General features: G+C 42.0%; 1 protein-coding gene across 1 annotated transcript in view; it reads right to left on the bottom strand.

Annotated features, from left to right (window-relative positions):
• The window catches only part of VPS37B (VPS37B subunit of ESCRT-I), a 29,361-nt gene extending 10,480 nt beyond the window's left edge, over window positions 1-18,881 (bottom strand). The window contains exons 1-3 of the mRNA XM_073313583.2: window positions 18,703-18,881; window positions 1,726-1,897; window positions 233-315 (exon numbers count right to left, since the gene is read on the bottom strand). Coding sequence (XP_073169684.1) covers window positions 233-315; window positions 1,726-1,897; window positions 18,703-18,807 — 360 coding nt within the window. The 5' untranslated portion in view covers window positions 18,808-18,881. The remainder of the gene's footprint in view (window positions 1-232; window positions 316-1,725; window positions 1,898-18,702) is intronic.
• Window positions 18,882-19,831: the final 950 nt, after the last annotated feature.

Genomic DNA, 19,831 nt, shown 5'->3' with positions numbered 1-19,831 from the left:
TATGTTAAAAATCTTTAAAGTAAGCATGCAATCCTTACTCAGACAAAATAATTCCCAGTGAACTCAACTTGCAAAAGTCTGAAGTGATGGTTTGGGCCCTATTCTTTGAAAATCCCTTAGATCTATGATATCTTTATTTAATAGTATGTTACAACTGTGTCTGTTCGAAGCCTCGTGTAACTGAGATGAGTAGCAGAATCCCTTATTTGCACTACATATGTACTGCCGTTACCTCAGTGTCTTCTTCAATCTTAGCCCCCTCTGTTTGAAGTAGTGCTAATAGTGTCTCCAGGGAAGCATTGCTGGATTGTTTATCTGTAATAATATGAAAAGAATAGTTAATGGAACAGCTGCTACAAGCGATAATTTCGGACTGAAATTATACAGTTCCGGTAAGTATAAGGCTTCTTTTAAAGGCCAAACATACTATTTGATTATTTAGTCTTTGTTCTACTCCAGACAGGAGGATTCTAAGTAGAAAATTTTAATGTGTTTTCTGAGAATTTCATTTAAAAATTACTCACTACAGTAAACTGAAAAAAAATCAAATGAACTTCAGTTGGTAAATGTGTTAAGATAAAATGCTTCATAACGAAGTATGACACAAGAATATAAATGCAATATTATATTCAGTCAGTCTGAATTGTCATTGGTTGGACAATCTCAGGAAAAAAAATTGTGGTATTTTTAAACATCAAGTGAAATTTGATCATATTCAGACAAAAGATCAACAGTAGTTAGATATGTATGTTCTTTTAATCATAGAAAGGAATGTGTATTCCAATAATACATGCTCGTCTCTTTAGTTCTTTTTACTAGGTGGCAGAATATGTACTTAATAATTAAGGCTATGTTTTAGTCATGGGTACGTTTAGTAAAAGTCATGGACAGGTCACGAGCTCTGCACACTGCCTCCACCCAGAGTGCTGGCTTTGCAGCTTCCATTGGCTGGTAACTGTGGCCAATGGGAACTGTGGGGGCGGTATCTGCAGGTGGAGGCCCGTGCCCCAACCCCCTGCCCCCTCCCACACCCAAACTCTGTTGCTGTTGGGGGGAAGGGGGAGCAGGTGGTGGCCCAAGACTGCCCCAGCAGTGGCTGGTACGACTGGCACAGGGGCTGTGTGAGCTGCTGCTGAGCCAGGCACACAGGCCACTGAAGAAGTCATGGAGGGAATCCGTGACTTCTGTGACAAACTCGCAGCCTTATTAATCATCTCTGAGAACAGTGGTATTTGCCAGATCTACTATCGACTGTGAGCTCGTCAGGGGCAAGGATGATTTTTTTTGTTCTGTGCTTGTAGAGTGCCTAACACAATGAAGTCCAGATCTATGACGAGGGCTCCTAAGTGCTATGGTAGTACACCGGACCCTCACTAGAACGTGGGATTTGGGATCCATGTGCAGGACCACGTTAAAATGAAATGCAATTAAAGTAATTAAATTGGGATCTATGGCCGCGACCACATTATATGTGAATTTGCACTATATCAATGCCCGTTCTAGTGAGGGTCCAGTGCACAAATAATAAATAATAATATAGAATGATCTATAATCCAAACATTACTATTTTGACACTTCAGTTCTTTTACACATACAGATACTCTATATGCACACAGCTAAGAATTAGGGACATGCATCAGAAAAGAGTATATCTATCCATATTTTAGAATAATAGAGAAAAGTACAGGAAAATAGGAGACATATAACCACAAGAACATGTTATACCTAGCTTGGTTTTCTTGATCTGATAGGCTTCAAAAAGAACCTGCAGCTCCTGATATTTTTGGGTCAAACTTGCTTTCAGAGTGTCCAATTTTGGTTGGTACAAAAGGTTGCCCTCAGCCAGACTACGGTTGCTGGCAAGAGTCATTTCCTTGCTAAGCTGAACATTTTGGGCCTGCAAAAGAAAGATGTGTAAGGTATAATGGGACAATGATATATTAGATAAATATTGATATATATGCACACAACACAAGACTTCTATAAATTCGACGGAGCAGCAAAATCCAAACTGAGTCATCCTCATCACCACTGAATCAGATCCTAAAACACATGCTGATATTTTTGGACAATGCATAGTAAGCCAAAAAACTAAAGATGGGAAAGACCTATTCGGTCATCTTGTACATCCCTTATTCCAACCATTGTAGATTTGTTTCCTACCATATCTTCTGTGCTCTGTCCAGTCTAGTATGAAAATCCGTTTAAAAAAACTGTGCTTTAGCCTTATGATAAAAAAAGTAACAAAGCAGCTCTAGAAGACACAGGTAAGATGTATATGGCAAGGAGCATATTAGAAATGCCTACAATAGAAAGGACTATTCTGGGAGAGGCACATGAATGCTGGAGACAAACTTAAAAGGAACTGGAGTACTTGTGGCACCTTAGAGACTAACAAATTTATTTGAGCAAAAGCTTCCGTGAGCTACAGCTCACTTCATCGGATGCATTCAGTGGAAAATTCAGTGGGGAGATTTATATACACAGAGAACATGAAATAATGGGTGTTACGATACACACTGTAACCAGAGTGATCACTTAAGGTGAGCTATTGCCAGCAGGACAGCGCGGGTGTGTGTGTGTGTGTGTGTGTATGTGTGTGTCTTTTTGTAGTGGTAATCAAGGTGGGCCATTTCCAGCAGTTGACAAGAATTTGCAAACTGGATACAATAAACTTAGGCTTGAATAGAGACTGGGAGTGGATGGGTCATTACACAAAGTAAATGTATTTCCCCATGTTTATTCCCCCTCTCCACCCCCCACTGTTCCTCAGCCATTCTTGTCAACTGCTGGAAATGGCCCACCTTGATTATCACTACAAAAGGTTTTTCCCCTCCCCACTCTCCTGCTGGTAATAGCTCACCTTAAGTGATCACTCTCATTACAGTGTGTATGGTAACACCCATTGTTTCATGTTCTCTATGTATATAAATCTCCCCACTGTATTTTCCACTGAATGCATCCGATGAAGTGAGCTGTAGCTCACGAAAGCTTATGCTCAGATAAATTTGTTAGTCTCCAAGGTGCCGCAAGTACTCCTTTTCTTTTTGTGAATACAGACTAACACGGCTGCTACTCTGAAACCTGTTAAAAGGAACTGTACCTCAACTATGGAAATCTCTACCACAGGAAATAAGAGTGGAATCAATCACTTTCAGAATGAAATTAAAGACTCATTTCTTTGATGTTGCTTTCATTTCCTTCACACATAAGCAGAAAGCTTATGAAATAGTTGTCTCTGGCACAAAGTGGAAATGATGCAAAAAACATCCCCCCTCTCCTCCCTCCAGTTTAATCCTTCCAGTTGACACATCCTAGTTTGAATGACACTGTTCTCAAAGAATGAATGGCCAGTTCTCAAAAAGCAAGAAACAAAGACCACTGTAGGAGATATTCCAAGTTTGCCCAAAAACAGTAATTTTTCAATAAAGTCTTCATGAGACTTTGGGAAATCAGAGCATTGTGGGAAAGGCTGCCTTGGCAGGATTTCAATTTAGACTTCAAAACAAGATTTAGACATCAAAGGGGAAAAATGTAAGAGATTTTATTTCAGCTGTTCAGTCTGAATCAACACCATGATACTATTTCCCCATGGCCTGCTAGGGGGACTGATTCTCTGAAGCTTGCCTTTATTATTTAATCCAATGAAAGATCTTTACAACTTTCAGTAGTTTGTGTTCTTTGCCTGCTGGACTAACACAGTGTCTACCCTCCCGCACTATGTAGTCTCACAAGAAATTTTATTTATTTCTTCATCCTCTTGTGTCTTTTCATAGGAAGATTTTGCGTGGTAAATTTGGGAGTACAGTGGTACACCAGTGTCCCTTGTGAAATGATCCCTGGTAACATGCCTCAAGGTGCATCACGCCTCACGCAAACACTGTAGGCAATTCAGGGCTAAGGCTCTATCAGCCTACGTCTGCTCTCCAACAGCTTTCAGCATTATGCTCCTCTTAGGGCCTGCCTCTGTGACCCCTCCTCCAACCACCACAGAACTGTGAGCTAGTTGCTCTACAGCATGAGGAGAAGAGCATTAGCAGATTCACCACACTGCACTTTGTTGACTAATCAATGCTCTAGGTGACTCTCCACACTATCAATGTGCTCCCTGATTAAATTCAAATGAACAATGATTAATTCCTCCCTCAAAAATCTCCAATCAGCTTTATACTAGAGAGAGTTGCACACTTTGTTACTTCTATAGGCTAAGTGTGAGCGCACTGCAAACACCAGGAGCTCCTTGCATCTCTGCATTCTCCCCACCCGACAAGTGACCTTTGTGCCACGCTCCTATCCCTTCTGTTTCAGACCCCCCTGCAGCCTTCACTCCCCCTCCCTCATACCACGGGATCTGTGCGCCCCAGCTGTCCCCTCCCCGTGTCAGGGGCTCTGTCTCCCCTCATTCACTCCACCAGATCATAGGTGCTCTGTCTCTCCCCATTCTCCATTCCCCCACCATGCCAGGAGCCCAATAAAGATAGATTTAATAAGCAAATTACAACTTCCACTTCTGTTACCTAAAAGGTCTAAATATATTAGCCCCCATTAGTGTCTGTGTTCCTAAAATGTTTGGTTAAGTCAAAACTGCCAAAAACTCTCTCTGCATACATGACTTCTGGTTTCCCTTCTCCTTGAATTAAATTCAATTGTAATTCACTGTCCCCAGAGTGACCTTATTACTGAATTATTTTTTTAATTATGCAAGTTTTTCCATTTTGTTTATTGTTCTCTCCCTAACCCTCCCTGTGTTATCAGTTTTACTCCTTAATATTTCCGCCTTGTCCACCCCCATCTGTTTATTTTAGCTGCTGCTTCCTTCCTCTCATCTGCCTTTTATATAGACTCTATGCCAACGTCTGCCCATTTCCTAGTTTAACATTTAATTCTCCAATATGCCAGTGTGCATGCAGATTAAAACTTGGTATTTTTGATTAAATTGGTAGAGGGACTAAATCTTTCAAGACCAACAAATACAATGCCAATGTTTTGTAAGGTGCTTTAGACACACCTACATGTAGTATTTTGTGCAGTCATGTTATACAGAGATAGACAGATACTTTTAACAGTCAGGCCAAAGGACTCCTTCCAGTACAGAATGTCAATGACTACTAAGAACATGTCATGCCCAGCACCAAGACCAAAACCACCTTTTATCATTAAAAAAACAGATTATACCAATATTATTCACGGATAGTAGTACCTTAATTAAGATGAATCCCATTTAATTCAGTAAGGACGCTTGTGGAGTACAATACTACTAAACATTAGAAAGGATGGAAGAATCTGGCCCACAGTACTTCGCATTTATATACCACTTTCTATCTTCAAAGCATTGTCTATATGTTAATGAATCCTCAGAAACATCTCTGAAGTTGGTATGTATGTATGAAATTCCCTATTTCTGAGCCGGGAAAGCTGGGAGTTCAAGTGACCTGTTCCATGCCACAGAGGGAGTGAGGATCAGAAGCCAAGTGTTCCTAGCTTCTAGTCCTGTGCTCAGACTGCATCAAAATAAAAATAATGTTTATTTGCAAAGTACTAAGGGCAGTGTCAACAATATCTTCAGAAGTAATGGTTACCTTTTGAAAGGTTCTGAATCGTGTGTAATGCTTTAATCTGCCAACTTCAAACACGGCCTAATGCTATATTTAAAATGCATATCATCCTTAGTACTTGAGGTAGAGTAAGAGCTTTATTTTGCCTTTGTTTTTTGTACTCCTCTACCTGACCCATCTCATCCACTCAGCACACCAGTAAGTCAACAGTGATATGGATCCAAAACTCAAGTTATTTCTTTCAATTTAGGACAAACTGAATTTGCTATTTTGTTTTACTTTCACAGGATTTTCCCCAGAATAAAGGGCAGCAAGAACCAACCACATATTTTCAACCTCATTCACTCCATTCCCTGAAGGGGAAAAAAAAAAATCACTCCTACCCAAATCCAATGCTATAAAGACTGTCTAATATTTCATGGTTGCTCCCATTTGTTCGTCCTCATCTTGCCATCTAAAGCACTGAAAAAAACTCCTGCAATGGTTTGTCATTCTTAAAAGCTTGAAAATAAGTTCTCTCCCGCAATTTTGCCAGATTCCATTTGCTCAACATCATTCCACCCTCTTTGCCCTTCCCTGGGTTTTGAATAGAACTGAAAAAACCATGCCTGTTCATAGTTAACAACCTAATTTATACATCACCAGCTTCCCATCAACACATCTACCATCAGCACAACTTTTAACAGCTTAGATATCTGCTGAAGAAACAGGAGATGCACATTGTATATACAGGGACCAAAAAAAAATCTAAAATGCTTCTGTCCCTCACCTCACCAATGGAATATTAGACAAAGGCTTTCCCCATCACACCAATTTACAATCAAATCTAAGGACTATAGATCTGTAAGGGTGGCTATAATTCTCAATTTATGAGTGGACTCTGATCTTCCTCAGGTTGGTCGAGCTGTTAAATACATATAACATAGCTAAGCAACACCTAATGGGATAAAGGAGACAAAAATCTACAAATAGCTGAGAAGTGTAAACACCAGGAGGAAAAGGGATTATTTAATGTAATAAAGGGTGTAAAATTAGGAAAAGGAAAAAACTTAGAAGGGAAGAAAACCTTCTTAGTGAGAGGAGATGTGAAACGGTTTCTCAAGGAGTAGAGGCTCCATCTTTGGCATGTTTAACCCTAGACAAAACTATAGTAAATGTACAAAAGGAAACAAACTGGTTTTGACACGCAGATGACAGATTGGATAACCTAACAGGTCTTTTCTAGCTCTATTCTATGATTTCATTACCTGAGCCTCACAGGCTGCCCTACCACTGTTGTGTAATGAAGGAATATTCCCTATTTCAAAACCTGCCCCATTCCCAACAACTGACACACAAGCCAATTAAAGTAACAGTAGTTTGGCAATTCAGTCAATTGACCAGTCAAATATTCCAACAACAGCACTCTGATGTAGGTGGCGGACTCCATTTCTGATTGCATCATGGTGTCATTGTTTCATCTTTTAGAGCTTCATTTCATTGTGCTTCATATTTTTCTGAGTTAAAATAACACGTTAAGTAACTTGGTTTTTGTGATTAGGCAGAAATATCTGAAGTTAAGCCTACTGGAGAACAAAAGTCTTCCTCGTTTTTGTCACTGTTCTCATAAATTAGTACTTTAAAATATTTGACCAATAATTTTTGGACAGGTCAAGTGCCCAACCCTGCAATAGCCTTTAAGTTACCTTGGAGAACACATTTAAATTATTATTGCTGGGAGGAAGCATGGTCTGAAGGAAGGAGTCAGGTGACAGAGCTGGAGGGCCCCCAGTTCTAATCCTGGCTTTGGCACCGATTCACTTAGAATATGTCTACACAGCCAATGGCAACAAGTTCCCAAGCCCAGGTCGACAGACTCAGACTTCCAGGGCTCACGCTATAGTGCTAAAAATAGCTATGAAAACATTGGGGCTTGGCCTTGAGGTCTGAAGTCCAGGGAGAGGGCTGGCTTCAGAGCCTAAGCTGCAAGTTAAAAGTGCATTTTTAGAGCAATAGCATGAGCCCCAAGAGCTTGAGTCAGTCAACCTGGGCTTGGAGGCTTGATGCTCTGGGCTGCCACTGGCTGTGTAGATGTACCCTGCGTGGCAACCTTAATTTTGTCCACCTCCAAAGAATGTAAAGTAAGTTAAACAATTTTACAATTAAGATTAAAAACATGGTTTTGGTCAAAATATTGCAATTTGTTATTTAAGGTTATTTTATTTAATTCAGAAGAAACAGATTCAAGAACTGCATTGTTCAGCATTATAAAAAATCAGGCCTCCAATATTACAATTAAGCTGTGAATGTTCTAAACTAACAACAGAACACTCTTCTTCTTCCAATTAGTCTTCACAATTAAGCTTTGTCTACACTAGAAAGGGTTTGCCAATATAGCTGTACTAGAAAAGTCTCCTCGATGGAGACAGTTATTGCCGCTACAGCTTATACTAGTTCCTCAAACAAAATAAGCTATACTACGCCCAGACTAGAACTTTTGGGGCATATCTAAGTAGGTCAGCGGTGTGATTTTTCCACACCCATAACGGACATAGGTAAGCCAGCAAAACTCAAGTATAGACCAAGCCTTAGTAAATCTAGATATGAAATCTAAACCAAAAACTGTCTCAAGCAATCTCCATCAGATCCCCTTCCAGCCAGCAGGGAGGAATGCTTTTTTCAGCTACTTGTATGTGAGCCTTCCCTCTGAGACTTGCTCAGAAGAGATCAAATCTGGAAATTAAAACACAAACTACAAGCATTAGTTTTCAAGTACATAATCGAAGTATAGACAAATAGTTAAATTCAAATGAAACAAACCAGCAGCTCATAAAACAATTGCAGAATTGCCCATGGGATTGGTAGAGTACCTTAATGAAAGTTAGATAAAAATTTCAACATGCAATTTGAAACACAGACGCAGAGCACTGGTCAGAATTGGCAACAAGACAGTGCCACCTTAGAGGGGGGATCTAAACTCCTCTAATTTAACTACTTGAGCTTTCACCAAAACCCACTGAATGTTCAATGCAACAATACTGAGCTAATCAGAAGAGGGACCTAATGACAGAGGGATTGCTTAACGCTGAGTGGGTCATTCTGAAACTAAATATATATAATTAAAAAGGCAAAAGACTATGCGGCAAGAAATTGAAACCATGGTCACACATACCTAGGCATATATTTTTTAAGAGAGCAAAACCCTGATTTTGCTGCCTTGCCAAAGAAGCTTGTTCAACACTTAAAAACACTGGTTTACATAAGAGATTCTCCAAGACTCATTTGTGTGGCGCAATGGTGGTCAGTTACTGTGTAGTTTAGTTTTAGAATGTGTGTTCCTAAGGGAACAATTCCAAACCAGATACCTATTGTAATGCAAGGTCTGAATGAGACTAACCCCAACTAGCCACAAAGTCTGGCAAATCCTACCATAATTATAATCTTGCATTGGCAGGCAATGCAGTAAACACTCTGTCAGCATTTCCATTAAAAATCCTTATTTTAAGTGAATTATAAATTCACAAAAAAATGTTCCAAGTTGCATCCCTTAACCTGCTTTAGATTTAACTCTCACACACACTAATTTCAGGCTTCCCTTCCCAACCCCACATACCCTAATACACTCACCTTTTGTCCTCTCTTTTCTTTTGCCACTGTTGTATAAACACAAAAGAAAACAGCCAAAATAAGAAGCTATGTTAAGACAGGGCTAAGTCTTCCTTAAAGCAGGACAGCAAATTTTTAATATTTGATTAGTAACATATTCTTACAGTAATTGTTTAAATGGTCAAGGAATTTTAGTGTCTGGAAATTTGGTTAAAACTTGGTTAAAAGGCAGTGTTTATACATACACAATGGTTCCTTGTGTTTTAAGTATGTTAGAAAACAAGAGATGCTTATCAAATAGGTATGTAGATTAAACTGTGTAAAAGAAAATTGCCCAAATGTGACAATTTCTTATTTGAAAATTATTTTTATTGCAACATACTTAACCTTAGATGCAAGGAGGTTCTGTCTACACTGGAGACATTTAGCAAAGTAACTCCCATTCTGCTACCTCCAGACCTGATATCACTGGTAGGAGATCTGGTGTAGACAAAACTCTAGCTGCTGCTGGCATTTTATTACCAGAGGGAAATTTTTGCAAAAATTCTTTAGTATAAACACAGGGAGTATTTCAGAAAAGCAAGAGCAAAGTGTGTACTTATGAACAAGTTGGTAGTCCACATTTCTAAGATACATGTTGGTACTTTGGCAGGTTTCCTTTATTTTTACAAACTGAAGTCCATTGAACCAGCACCGAATACCAGTTCTGCACCCTCTGTCTTTTCATAATACCAGTGTTTCAGTGCATGAGTACACTTGGGACTTGTGGCATAAAGTGAAACTGGTCAGCTCCCAGACTGCTGCGCTGGGCATCACAAAATGGGGAAGAGATGGCCAGCCCTCTGTGGAGATAGAGGTGGTTAGGGACTATTTAGAAAAGCTGGACGTGCACAAGTCCATGGGGCCGGACGAGTTGCATTCAAGAGTGCTGAAGGAATTGACGGCTGTGATTGCAGAGCCATTGGCCATTATCTTTGAAAACTCGTGGCGAACCGGGGAAGTCCCGGATGACTGGAAAAAGGCTAATGTAGTGCCAATCTTTAAAAAAGGGAAGAAGGAGGATCCTGGGAACTACAGGCCAGTCAGCCTCACTTCAGTCCCTGGAAAAATCATGGAGCAGGTCCTCAAAGAATCAATCCTGAAGCACTTGCATGAGAGGAAAGTGATCAGGAACAGCCAGCATGGATTCACCAAGGGAAGGTCATGCCTGACTAATCTAATCGCCTTTTATGATGAGATTACTGGTTCTGTGGATGAAGGGAAAGCAGTGGATGTATTGTTTCTTGACTTTAGCAAAGCTTTTGACACGGTCTCCCACAGTATTCTTGTCAGCAAGTTAAGGAAGTATGGGCTGGATGAATGCACTACAAGGTGGGTAGAAAGTTGGCTAGATTGTCGGGCTCAACGGGTAGTGATCAATGGCTCCATATCTAGTTGGCAGCCAGTATCAAGTGGAGTACCCCAAGGGTCGGTCCTGGGGCCAGTTTTGTTCAATATCTTCATAAATGATCTGGAGGATGGTGTGGATTGCACTCTCAGCAAATTTGCGGATGATACTAAACTGGGAGGAGTGGTAGATACGCTGGAGGGGAGGGATAGGATACAGAAAGACCTAGACAAATTGGAGGATTGGGCCAAAAGAAATCTGATGAGGTTCAATAAGGATAAGTGCAGGGTCCTGCACTTAGGACGGAAGAACCCAATGCACAGCTACAGACTAGGGACCGAATGGCTAGGCAGCAGTTCTGCAGAAAAGGACCTAGGGGTGACAGTGGACGAGAAGCTGGATATGAGTCAGCAGTGTGCCCTTGTTGCCAAGAAGGCCAATGGCATTTTGGGATGTATAAGTAGGGGCATAGCGAGCAGATCGAGGGACATGATCGTTCCCCTCTATTCGACATTGGTGAGGCCTCATCTGGAGTACTGTGTCCAGTTTTGGGCCCCACACTTCAAGAAGGATGTGGATAAATTGGAGAGAGTCCAGCGAAGGGCAACAAAAATGATTAGGGGACTGGAACACATGAGTTATGAGGAGAGGCTGAGGGAGCTGGGATTGTTTAGCCTGCAGAAGAGAAGAATGAGGGGGGATTTGATAGCTGCTTTCAACTACCTGAAAGGGGGTTCCAAAGAGGATGGCTCTAGACTGTTCTCAATGGTAGCAGATGACAGAACGAGGAGTAATGGTCTCAAGTTGCAGTGGGGGAGGTTTAGATTGGATATTAGGAAAAACTTTTTCACTAAGAGGGTGGTGAAACACTGGAATGCGTTACCTAGGGAGGTGGTAGAATCTCCTTCCTTAGAGGTTTTTAAGGTCAGGCTTGACAAAGCCCTGGCTGGGATGATTTAACTGGGAACTGGTCCTGCTTTGAGCAGGGGGTTGGACTAGATGACCTTCTGGGGTCCCTTCCAACCCTGATATTCTATGATTCTATGATTCTATGGTATGATCATAGTTTTACTTGCTCTAAAATGCTGCACGTGCAGCATACTGCAAGACTAACCATTATTACTCTCACTTTTCAAATTTGAACCTAAAAGATGAGGACTTTCCTCAATAGTTTTTCCTCCTCATTTTGTATCCCCCACTACTTTCACATCTACTAAGTGGAGTTCCAGAGAGTCTAGCTTTAGATAATCTACTGAAAGCAACAAATTAATATGTTCCTCTGAGTCCATGCTAAACAAAAACCCTTTGTCATGTATTCATTGTCAGGTGGAGGAAAAATGTTAACTTAAATTTACGCACTGAAATACATCACTGAAGTGCTTTTTTATTAAACTTGTTGATTAAGTTAATAGAAGGAGGCACATTTTCCCTTAACATCAGACTCAGATTTTATACTCTGCACATACTGTATTTAAAGCTACAACACCCCCCTCTTTTTATGCACTCAAAACCCTTGTTCCAAAAGATTGAATATATTAGATTTTAGGGTCTTGTGGGACAGACAGACTGAAGCTATCTCCCTCAGCTTCTACACATTACAACATTTATTCACTTTGTTTCAGTGGTAGTGTATGAACTCTATCATGTAGCACAGAATCCAAGTATTCACTCAAATACGTAGGATGGGATGAGATGCATGGATCAAAAACCTATAACAGCAGAGTCTGGCTGATTCAGTCCAAGTTCTTAATATTTAACATTTACACTGCTCCTGCACTGCGGGGCCAACCAGGTCAGGAACATATTGGGCTAGGTGCTGTAGAAATAGATAATAAATGGCAGTACCTGTCCCATAGAACTAAATCATCAGGTTATTGTGGATATTTAGCATAAATTTTCTCTGGGTTGTTTTTGACATCTTATTTAGATTTAGTACTGATTTATTTATAGTATATGGAACTATCCCAAAATATACCAATTTGAGTTTAAACTTTGATACCTCTCTCTCCAAAATTGCAAAGATTAGCTGTTGAAGAAACAGTGAGGCCATCTGATCTCCTGCCTCCTGTCTTTCAGGGTGGTATATTAAGGCCCAAGTTCTGCCGAAAGAGCAGTAACAGCAGCCTGAAGATATGAACCGGAAGGATGGCGTTGTTGGTTAAGGCACTGGACTAGAACTCAAGAGACCCAGGCTCAATTCCTGGCTCTGTCACTGACTTCCTGGGTGACCAAGAACAAATTACATAAACCCATCATTCTTTATGCATAGAGTGGGGATAACTACCTCATTGGAGTGTTGCAGGAGTTAAAATATATTTAAGACAATATTATGGCAATGAGCACCGTAAAGCAGACTATAAAGAAGTGCAGAGGCACGCCAGTCTTCCCTCCTGGCTAGTGTTTCGATGATCTCACGACAGTGGTAGAAATATCTGCTGCCAGTCTTCACTAGTGCTTCCACTGGCACAACTGCACTGATGACAGTACAGTGAAGAGCAGTACAAAGTCTTCAGGGCAAGTACACTATCTTATTTGTCTGTGATGCAACCAGCACATTTTGGGGTACACTATAACTGAATGAGAAAATTTATGAACTGCCTGTTAGCAGTTCTATAAACAAAACCCAGAACAAAAGAGAAAACTATTTTACTTAGCAACTGATAAACAGATTAACAGAAGCTGAAACCATTATTGTATTTGTGGACATTTTAATCCACTTTGCTTGAGCTTGTTGGTAGATTAATTTATGAATTTCAGGGGGGAAAAACATTATATAGTTATGAGAATTGGAACAGATTTACACACTATGTATATTTTAAAATTAGGAACAAAATGTACAGCAACAATGCAAGAGGTCAACCATCAGAGTGATGCTCAACAAACGTGGAGGGATGGATCAATCCTGGAACAGTAAAAGAGAGAACTAGAACAGAGGAGGAAAGGGTTCAGCCTTCTTACATAATAGCCTTTATAAGAGAGTCCATCAGTGTTGGTGAGTTATATGTACACTATAAAATTGGATGGTTTATAAAATATGTATTTATAATTAGAGCTGTTGATTAATGCAATTAACTCACGCGATTAACTCAAAAAAATTAATTGCGATTTTAAAAATTAATCTTGCGATGCCAGCTACAACAGTGCCATGAGAATACCTGTTCTCACTTTCAGGTGACGTAAACAAGAAGCGGGCAGCATTATCTCCTGCAAATGTAACCAAACTTGTTTGTTTGAGCGATTGGCTAGACAAGAAGTAGGACTAAGTGGACTTGTAGGCTCTAAAATTTTACATTGTTTTATTTTTGAATGCAGTTTTTTGGTACATAATTCTACATTCGCAAGTTCAACTTTCATGATAAAGAGATTGTACTACAGTACTTGTATTAGGTGAACTGAAAAATACTCTCTCGTTTTTTTACCATTGTGACAAAGTCAGGCTGGACGACTGCAAGAGTGTCTGGGAAGGCAGACATATTAGCCCTATAATGTTAAAGGCCCTCTTCCATATAAACTGAGAAGGGGTTACCTCAGGTCAATTAGGAACACCTGGACCCAGTTAAGGGCTGCCTGAGACCTTTTAAAACCAGGAGGGAGAGAGAGAGACAAGCTGCTACCAGGCTAGTGGCAGCAGGGAAGTAAGCTTCTCCAGGAGAGGAGGCTGTGCTCCTCCCCATAGGGGAAGCAGACAAGCCTGAGTGCCTACTCAGGGAAGGACTGACATCCCGGGACAGGCTACAGGGCGACACCCAGCCCCATTGAGGAGGCAGGGGAAGGTATCACCCTTTGTTTGTATGTGTATGGGACCATTCTGCTTTTTTCTGGTGGAGGATCACCCTGTAGGCCTACCCAGGAAATACAGCCGGGGGGGGGGGGGGGAGAGACCAACACTGCCCAGAATGGGGTTGGGCTGATTTACCCTAGGCCTGTCATCGCCAGAGGGGGAAGTTCTTCGTCTGGCGAGACGAAGGAGGTGCCTTGCCACACAGTGCAAATATTTATAATAGAAAATAAATATAAAATGAACACTGTACCCTTTGTATTCTGTGTTGTAACTGAAATCAGTATATTTGAAAAAGAAGAAAACATCCAAAAATATTTAAATAAATGGTATTCTATTATTAACAGTGCAATTAATCACACGATTGAGATTAATTTTTAATTGCTTGACAGCCCTCGATAACATGTAATTCACCTTTCAAAATAAGACCTTTAATAAAGTTTAAATTATTTATTTTCTTGTGGTAACTATAATTACATTAAAGATGACAATATACAGGGCAGTAATTATGGTATAAAGAAAACATTTTTACATCAGAAGAAAGCACAAAACAGTAATTTGTGCTTGTTAGATGTAGGCAATTTATTAACTTGACTCTTAAGAAAAAATAATCTGTAGTTGTAGGCATATTTAATTCCTAACATTGTAACTAAGTTTCATGTTGGCCAATCAGTACATAACCACATACACAATGTGGTTTTAAAACAGGATTACAGGTTTCAGAGTAGCAGCCGTGTTAGTCTGTATCCGCAAAAAGAAAAAGAGTGCTTGTGGCACCTTAGAGATTAACAAATTTATTTGAGCATATGCTTTTGTGAGCTACAGCTCACTTCATCGGATGCATGTCATGCAATAAATTTGTTAGTCTCTAAGGTGCCACAAGTAAAACAGGATTAGGGATCTAAGAAATCTGGGCATCTATTTACTTGGTTTAAGCTTGAGTTTTTAATCACCAGTTCTTTTCAAGCAGCTTTTGAGAAAAAGACTACACTTGAAAACTTTCCTGTGCTTACTGCTGTACTTTGAAGTCATGGGGATGATGAGGAAATTACATTTTTGGCTTCTTGATTTTACATATTTAAATGCATAGACAGTGTATGCTTTTGCCAGTTGTATTTTGTAACATTTTAAAGAACTGCAGAGTTCAATATCATGATGGTTCACTGTTACTAATGTATAGTTCCAACACATGTACCAAGGGAAAAATCCACATTCACATGAAACCTGAGAAGGTTTCTGGATCTTCTATTACTCAGATCACACATATACTGACATTAGCTGCTCAACTCAGTTCAGAATCTGTCACACTGAGATTCTCTGATTTATGTAAACACAGTACTATTATTCCATGAAGATTAATATTGTAGATTTCTTATGTACTAAAAGATTAAACCCAAAGGCTTATAAAATTCAGAAGAACTTTAACAGATTAGGAGCCCAGTTAGAAAATTGGCTTCCTTCCTCTTTCTAACAGATAAGATGTTCTCTGTTCAAGTGTTAAAAGCCTACAGGCTTCAAAAACAACCTTACAAAGGATATGTCTACACTGCCCACATTACAGCACGGCCACATTCCCTTTAATATAGAGGCTGGTTAATTTTAGCTTTCAGAAAAAAATCCAAAAGGCTTCCCAAATCTTTCTCCTTGTTGTGAGCAAAATATTGTTCTATGATGAGCTGGGTTCTTCTTACAATAAGGACAACAAAGGATTTGTCAATTGTGGAATAACTAGCTCCAGTCAATTTTGCCAGTGAAAAAACTAAGTGACCTCAAAATTATGTCCCTGGAAGCATGACTTATGAGCATGCTCAATTAAAATTATTCCTTGTAGGGACTTGGGGCTTAACCCAGCACTATGATGTATATGAATGGATCCCACCTGGTCTCCTCATGGGTACAGGGGTCCACTCATGTGCACAACATTGCTGGATCAGGTCTCTGTATTGCAAACGCAATTATACTCAAAAAAGTTTAAGTAAATAACTGGAGGAAGACAAATTTTACCTGAACACTAGAAAACTTTAAACAATATGATAGCTGGCACACAGTTAAATCCAAATTATTAAAATTTGTGATTTCACCATTTTTAGGACTGCACTGAGAACAGAGAAGGGACATCTCACAGCACTCATTAGTAAGAGTTAACCACTCCAGAATTGGGCAAATATGTTTTTAATTGAATGGACTCTGGTAAAGCCTCTATACACACAATTAAAAAAAGGACTATACTATAGCAGACAGTAACATAGTTGTGTTTTGGCCCAACACTGAATACCTTCAAACCTAGCCACACATTCCATACACCACAAAATATTCCCTCAGGCCTGAGGAACTTTACTCTACAATTTAAAACGTTTCTCTTGCCAACTAAAGAGGAAAACCATAGGATCAACTTTAGAATACCATCTAGTTCTACAGACTGAAAAGGGTTTCTACCATTTTTATCTTATGCTAGTCTCCCACAACACACATCCAGTTTTGACTTGTATACACATCCTGAAAAAAATTACACACCCTATGGGCCAGATCCTTAACTGGCACAGATTGTCAGATTCCACTGAAAGGTGCAACACCAATTTATGCCATCTGAGAATCTGGCCCATTATCTCAGACTGAAGAATAACCCTGTTGAATTCACTTCACATTTAGTAACAGGATTTCATTAGACTGTCAATGTTCTCATATGATCTATTACAATCTCTAAGTTCTCTGCACACCCAAGTTATTACAGCAATAAAGCTAATAAATAAATACTGTTTCTTTAACATTAAACTGACTGGCAAACCCACAGGAGAAACGAAATTCACTTATGTCTGGCACTCCCCAAATCACCTACTTATTTCCATATTTCGCATTTTGCAATATGTAATGCAACAGGTAATCACAAAAGGGTGCACTACAGTATTTATTGCAGACTCATCTTTGAACATGTTTCAATTTGTGTTACTTCCTTAACAGAATGATATAACAAGACTCAGTGTCAGCCCCGTATGATTGCATAAGGATAAGTGCATAAGGATATGAGTTCATGCAGATAAACTAAGAAAAACTTTAAGTTGTTTTCTTTAAAGCAGAACTCCCAACTGCCACCAACTTTCCTCCCATGGCTTTACACTGCATTTAAAAAAGCACTATCCTAAATCTAGTGAGGAACACAATGGTCTCTGGTACATCTATGCTTCTTTAATAATTTTATGTACGAAGAGGCTCTCTCTCATAATTGAAACATCTGTGAAATTTTGAGGGAGGACCTGTGATCTTGTAAAACTGAATTAGCCTTATATCAGACTACAGCATACAGTATTCACACAGATATTAACAATTAACAGACACTAATTTTAAGAGTATACCCAGTCCAAATTTACTAAGGATCTAATACACTAACAAAAGAAATATGTAACAAGCAGCATCAAAACTCAACTAATTTTTTCTTCTGCATTCAGCATACACACAGCACCACATGGAATTCTCTTTCCTGTCAGCTTGAAAAAACAGTTGCTCTTAGACTGAGAGCATAAACATGTTTTATTCTAGAGCACAATTTTTTTATGCCCAAGGCACAAAAACCATGGAAACAAGAGGTGTATTAATGGAAAGACTGATACAATCTCAGCTACAGTGGTGTCTCTATAGTTGAGTACAGTGATCTGTTCAGTACTTTCCACATTTCAAACCCATAGCCTAGGCTGGCTTTGCGCTTTATGTACTAGCCAGGAAGAACAGAGCAGAAACGCTCCCTTGTAGACAACCAACAAACAAAAGAGAATATGATAGGGAACAGAAAAGAGTCAACACCCAGAGGTACCTTCTTTGATCTGCTGTTGGGACACAGCAACTCAAATAAAGAGGAAAAAGGTCACCTGCTTTTAAGTGAAAATGGCGGGGGGCGGGGAGCTACACCCAAGACTGGAAGCTGTGACCCCAGGAGCTCATCACATTTACCAAGTTATAATGGAGAGCACCAAATGCAAAGGGGAGGTGGGACCCCGCAATCCCTGGGTCGCGGAGCGGGGCAGTAGGTTTCTTTAACCTGCCCCATCAATCACTCTCCTTGGTGGAGGAGCCTAACCCTTACCCCCCCCCCAATCAACCAGGAGCCAGAGTGAGCGCAGGGAGCTCCGAGCCGGTCCGGGGAGGGGGGGTCACTATCTCCCCTCGGCTGCGGGGAGGCCCGGGGCAGGCGCCCCCCAACAGGCGGGATTTCCTGGCGACAGGACGAGAAGTAGCCCGAAAAGGGCCCCCCCCACCCCGCACCAGGCCCGCGCCCCCCACCATCACGTCCCTTCCGCCCGCCCCACCCCCGCAGTGTCAGCCTCCCCCCCCCCCACCCACAAAGCCGGCTCGCGCCCACTGCCCCGGGCCCGTCGCCCCAGCCCCCGCCCCAGCGCCCCGCGCACCTCGTCCATCCCCAGGGCCATGCCCTGCAGCTGCTCCTCGTCCTCCAGCAGCTCGTTGAGCTGACACAGGGTCAGACCCTCCAGGAGCCGCGTGTCCACCGCCATCCCGGCCGCGCCGCTCCGAGCCGCCGCCTGCTCCGCCCGGGCCCTGCTCCGGCAGCCGCCACCAAACCGGAAGTGCCGCTGCGGTTGCTCCCCGTGCGGGTGGGTAGAGGGTGACGCCCCGCGACCCGCAGCGCCCCCTGCAGGAGAGGGACAGTTAGGGCGCGCGCGGGGGTGAGGGAGGGAGACTCTGGGGCTGGGGCTCACTGAGGGGGAGACGCTGGGAGGGGAGCTGGGGGTCAATGAGGGGGAGATATTAGATGGGGAGTTGGGGGGGTCACTGGGAAGGGTCACTGAGGGGAGACAGGAGGAGGGGAGCAGGGGGGGTCACTGAGGGGAGACAGGAGGAGGGGAGCAGGGGTCACTGAGGAGGAGACACTAGCAGGGGAGCTGGGGGGGGTCACTGAGCGGGAGATATGAGGAGGGGAGCAGGGGTCACTGAGGGGGAGACACTAGCAGGGGAGCTGGGGGGGTCACTGAGCGGGAGATATGAGGAGGGGAGCAGGGGTCACTGAGGGGGAGACACTAGCAGGGGAGCTGGGGGGGTCACTGAGCGGGAGATATGAGGAGGGGAGCAGGGGTCACTGAGGAGGAGACACTAGCAGGGGAGCTGGGGGGGTCACTGAGCAGGAGATATGAGGAGGGGAGCAGGGGTCACTGAGGAGGAGACACTAGCAGGGGAGCTGGGGGGGGTCACTGAGAGGGAGACAGGAGGAGGGGAGCAGGGGGTCCCTGGGAGGGGAGCAGGGGTCACTGAGGAGAGACACTAGGAGGGGAGCTGGGGTCACTGAGGAGAGACACTAGGAGGGGAGCAGGGGTCACTGAGGGGGAGACACTAGCAGGGGAGCTGGGGGGGTCACTGAGCGGGAGATATGAGGAGGGGAGCAGGGGTCACTGAGGAGGAGACACTAGCAGGGGAGCTGGGGGGGGTCACTGAGAGGGAGACAGGAGGAGGGGAGCAGGGGGTCCCTGGGAGGGGAGCAGGGGTCACTGAGGAGAGACACTAGGAGGGGAGCTGGGGTTCACT

Source organism: Lepidochelys kempii, chromosome 15 (genome assembly GCF_965140285.1).
Source record: "Lepidochelys kempii isolate rLepKem1 chromosome 15, rLepKem1.hap1, whole genome shotgun sequence".
NCBI lineage: Eukaryota > Metazoa > Chordata > Testudines > Cheloniidae > Lepidochelys > Lepidochelys kempii.
This window is presented reverse-complemented; position numbering and strand designations above follow the sequence as displayed.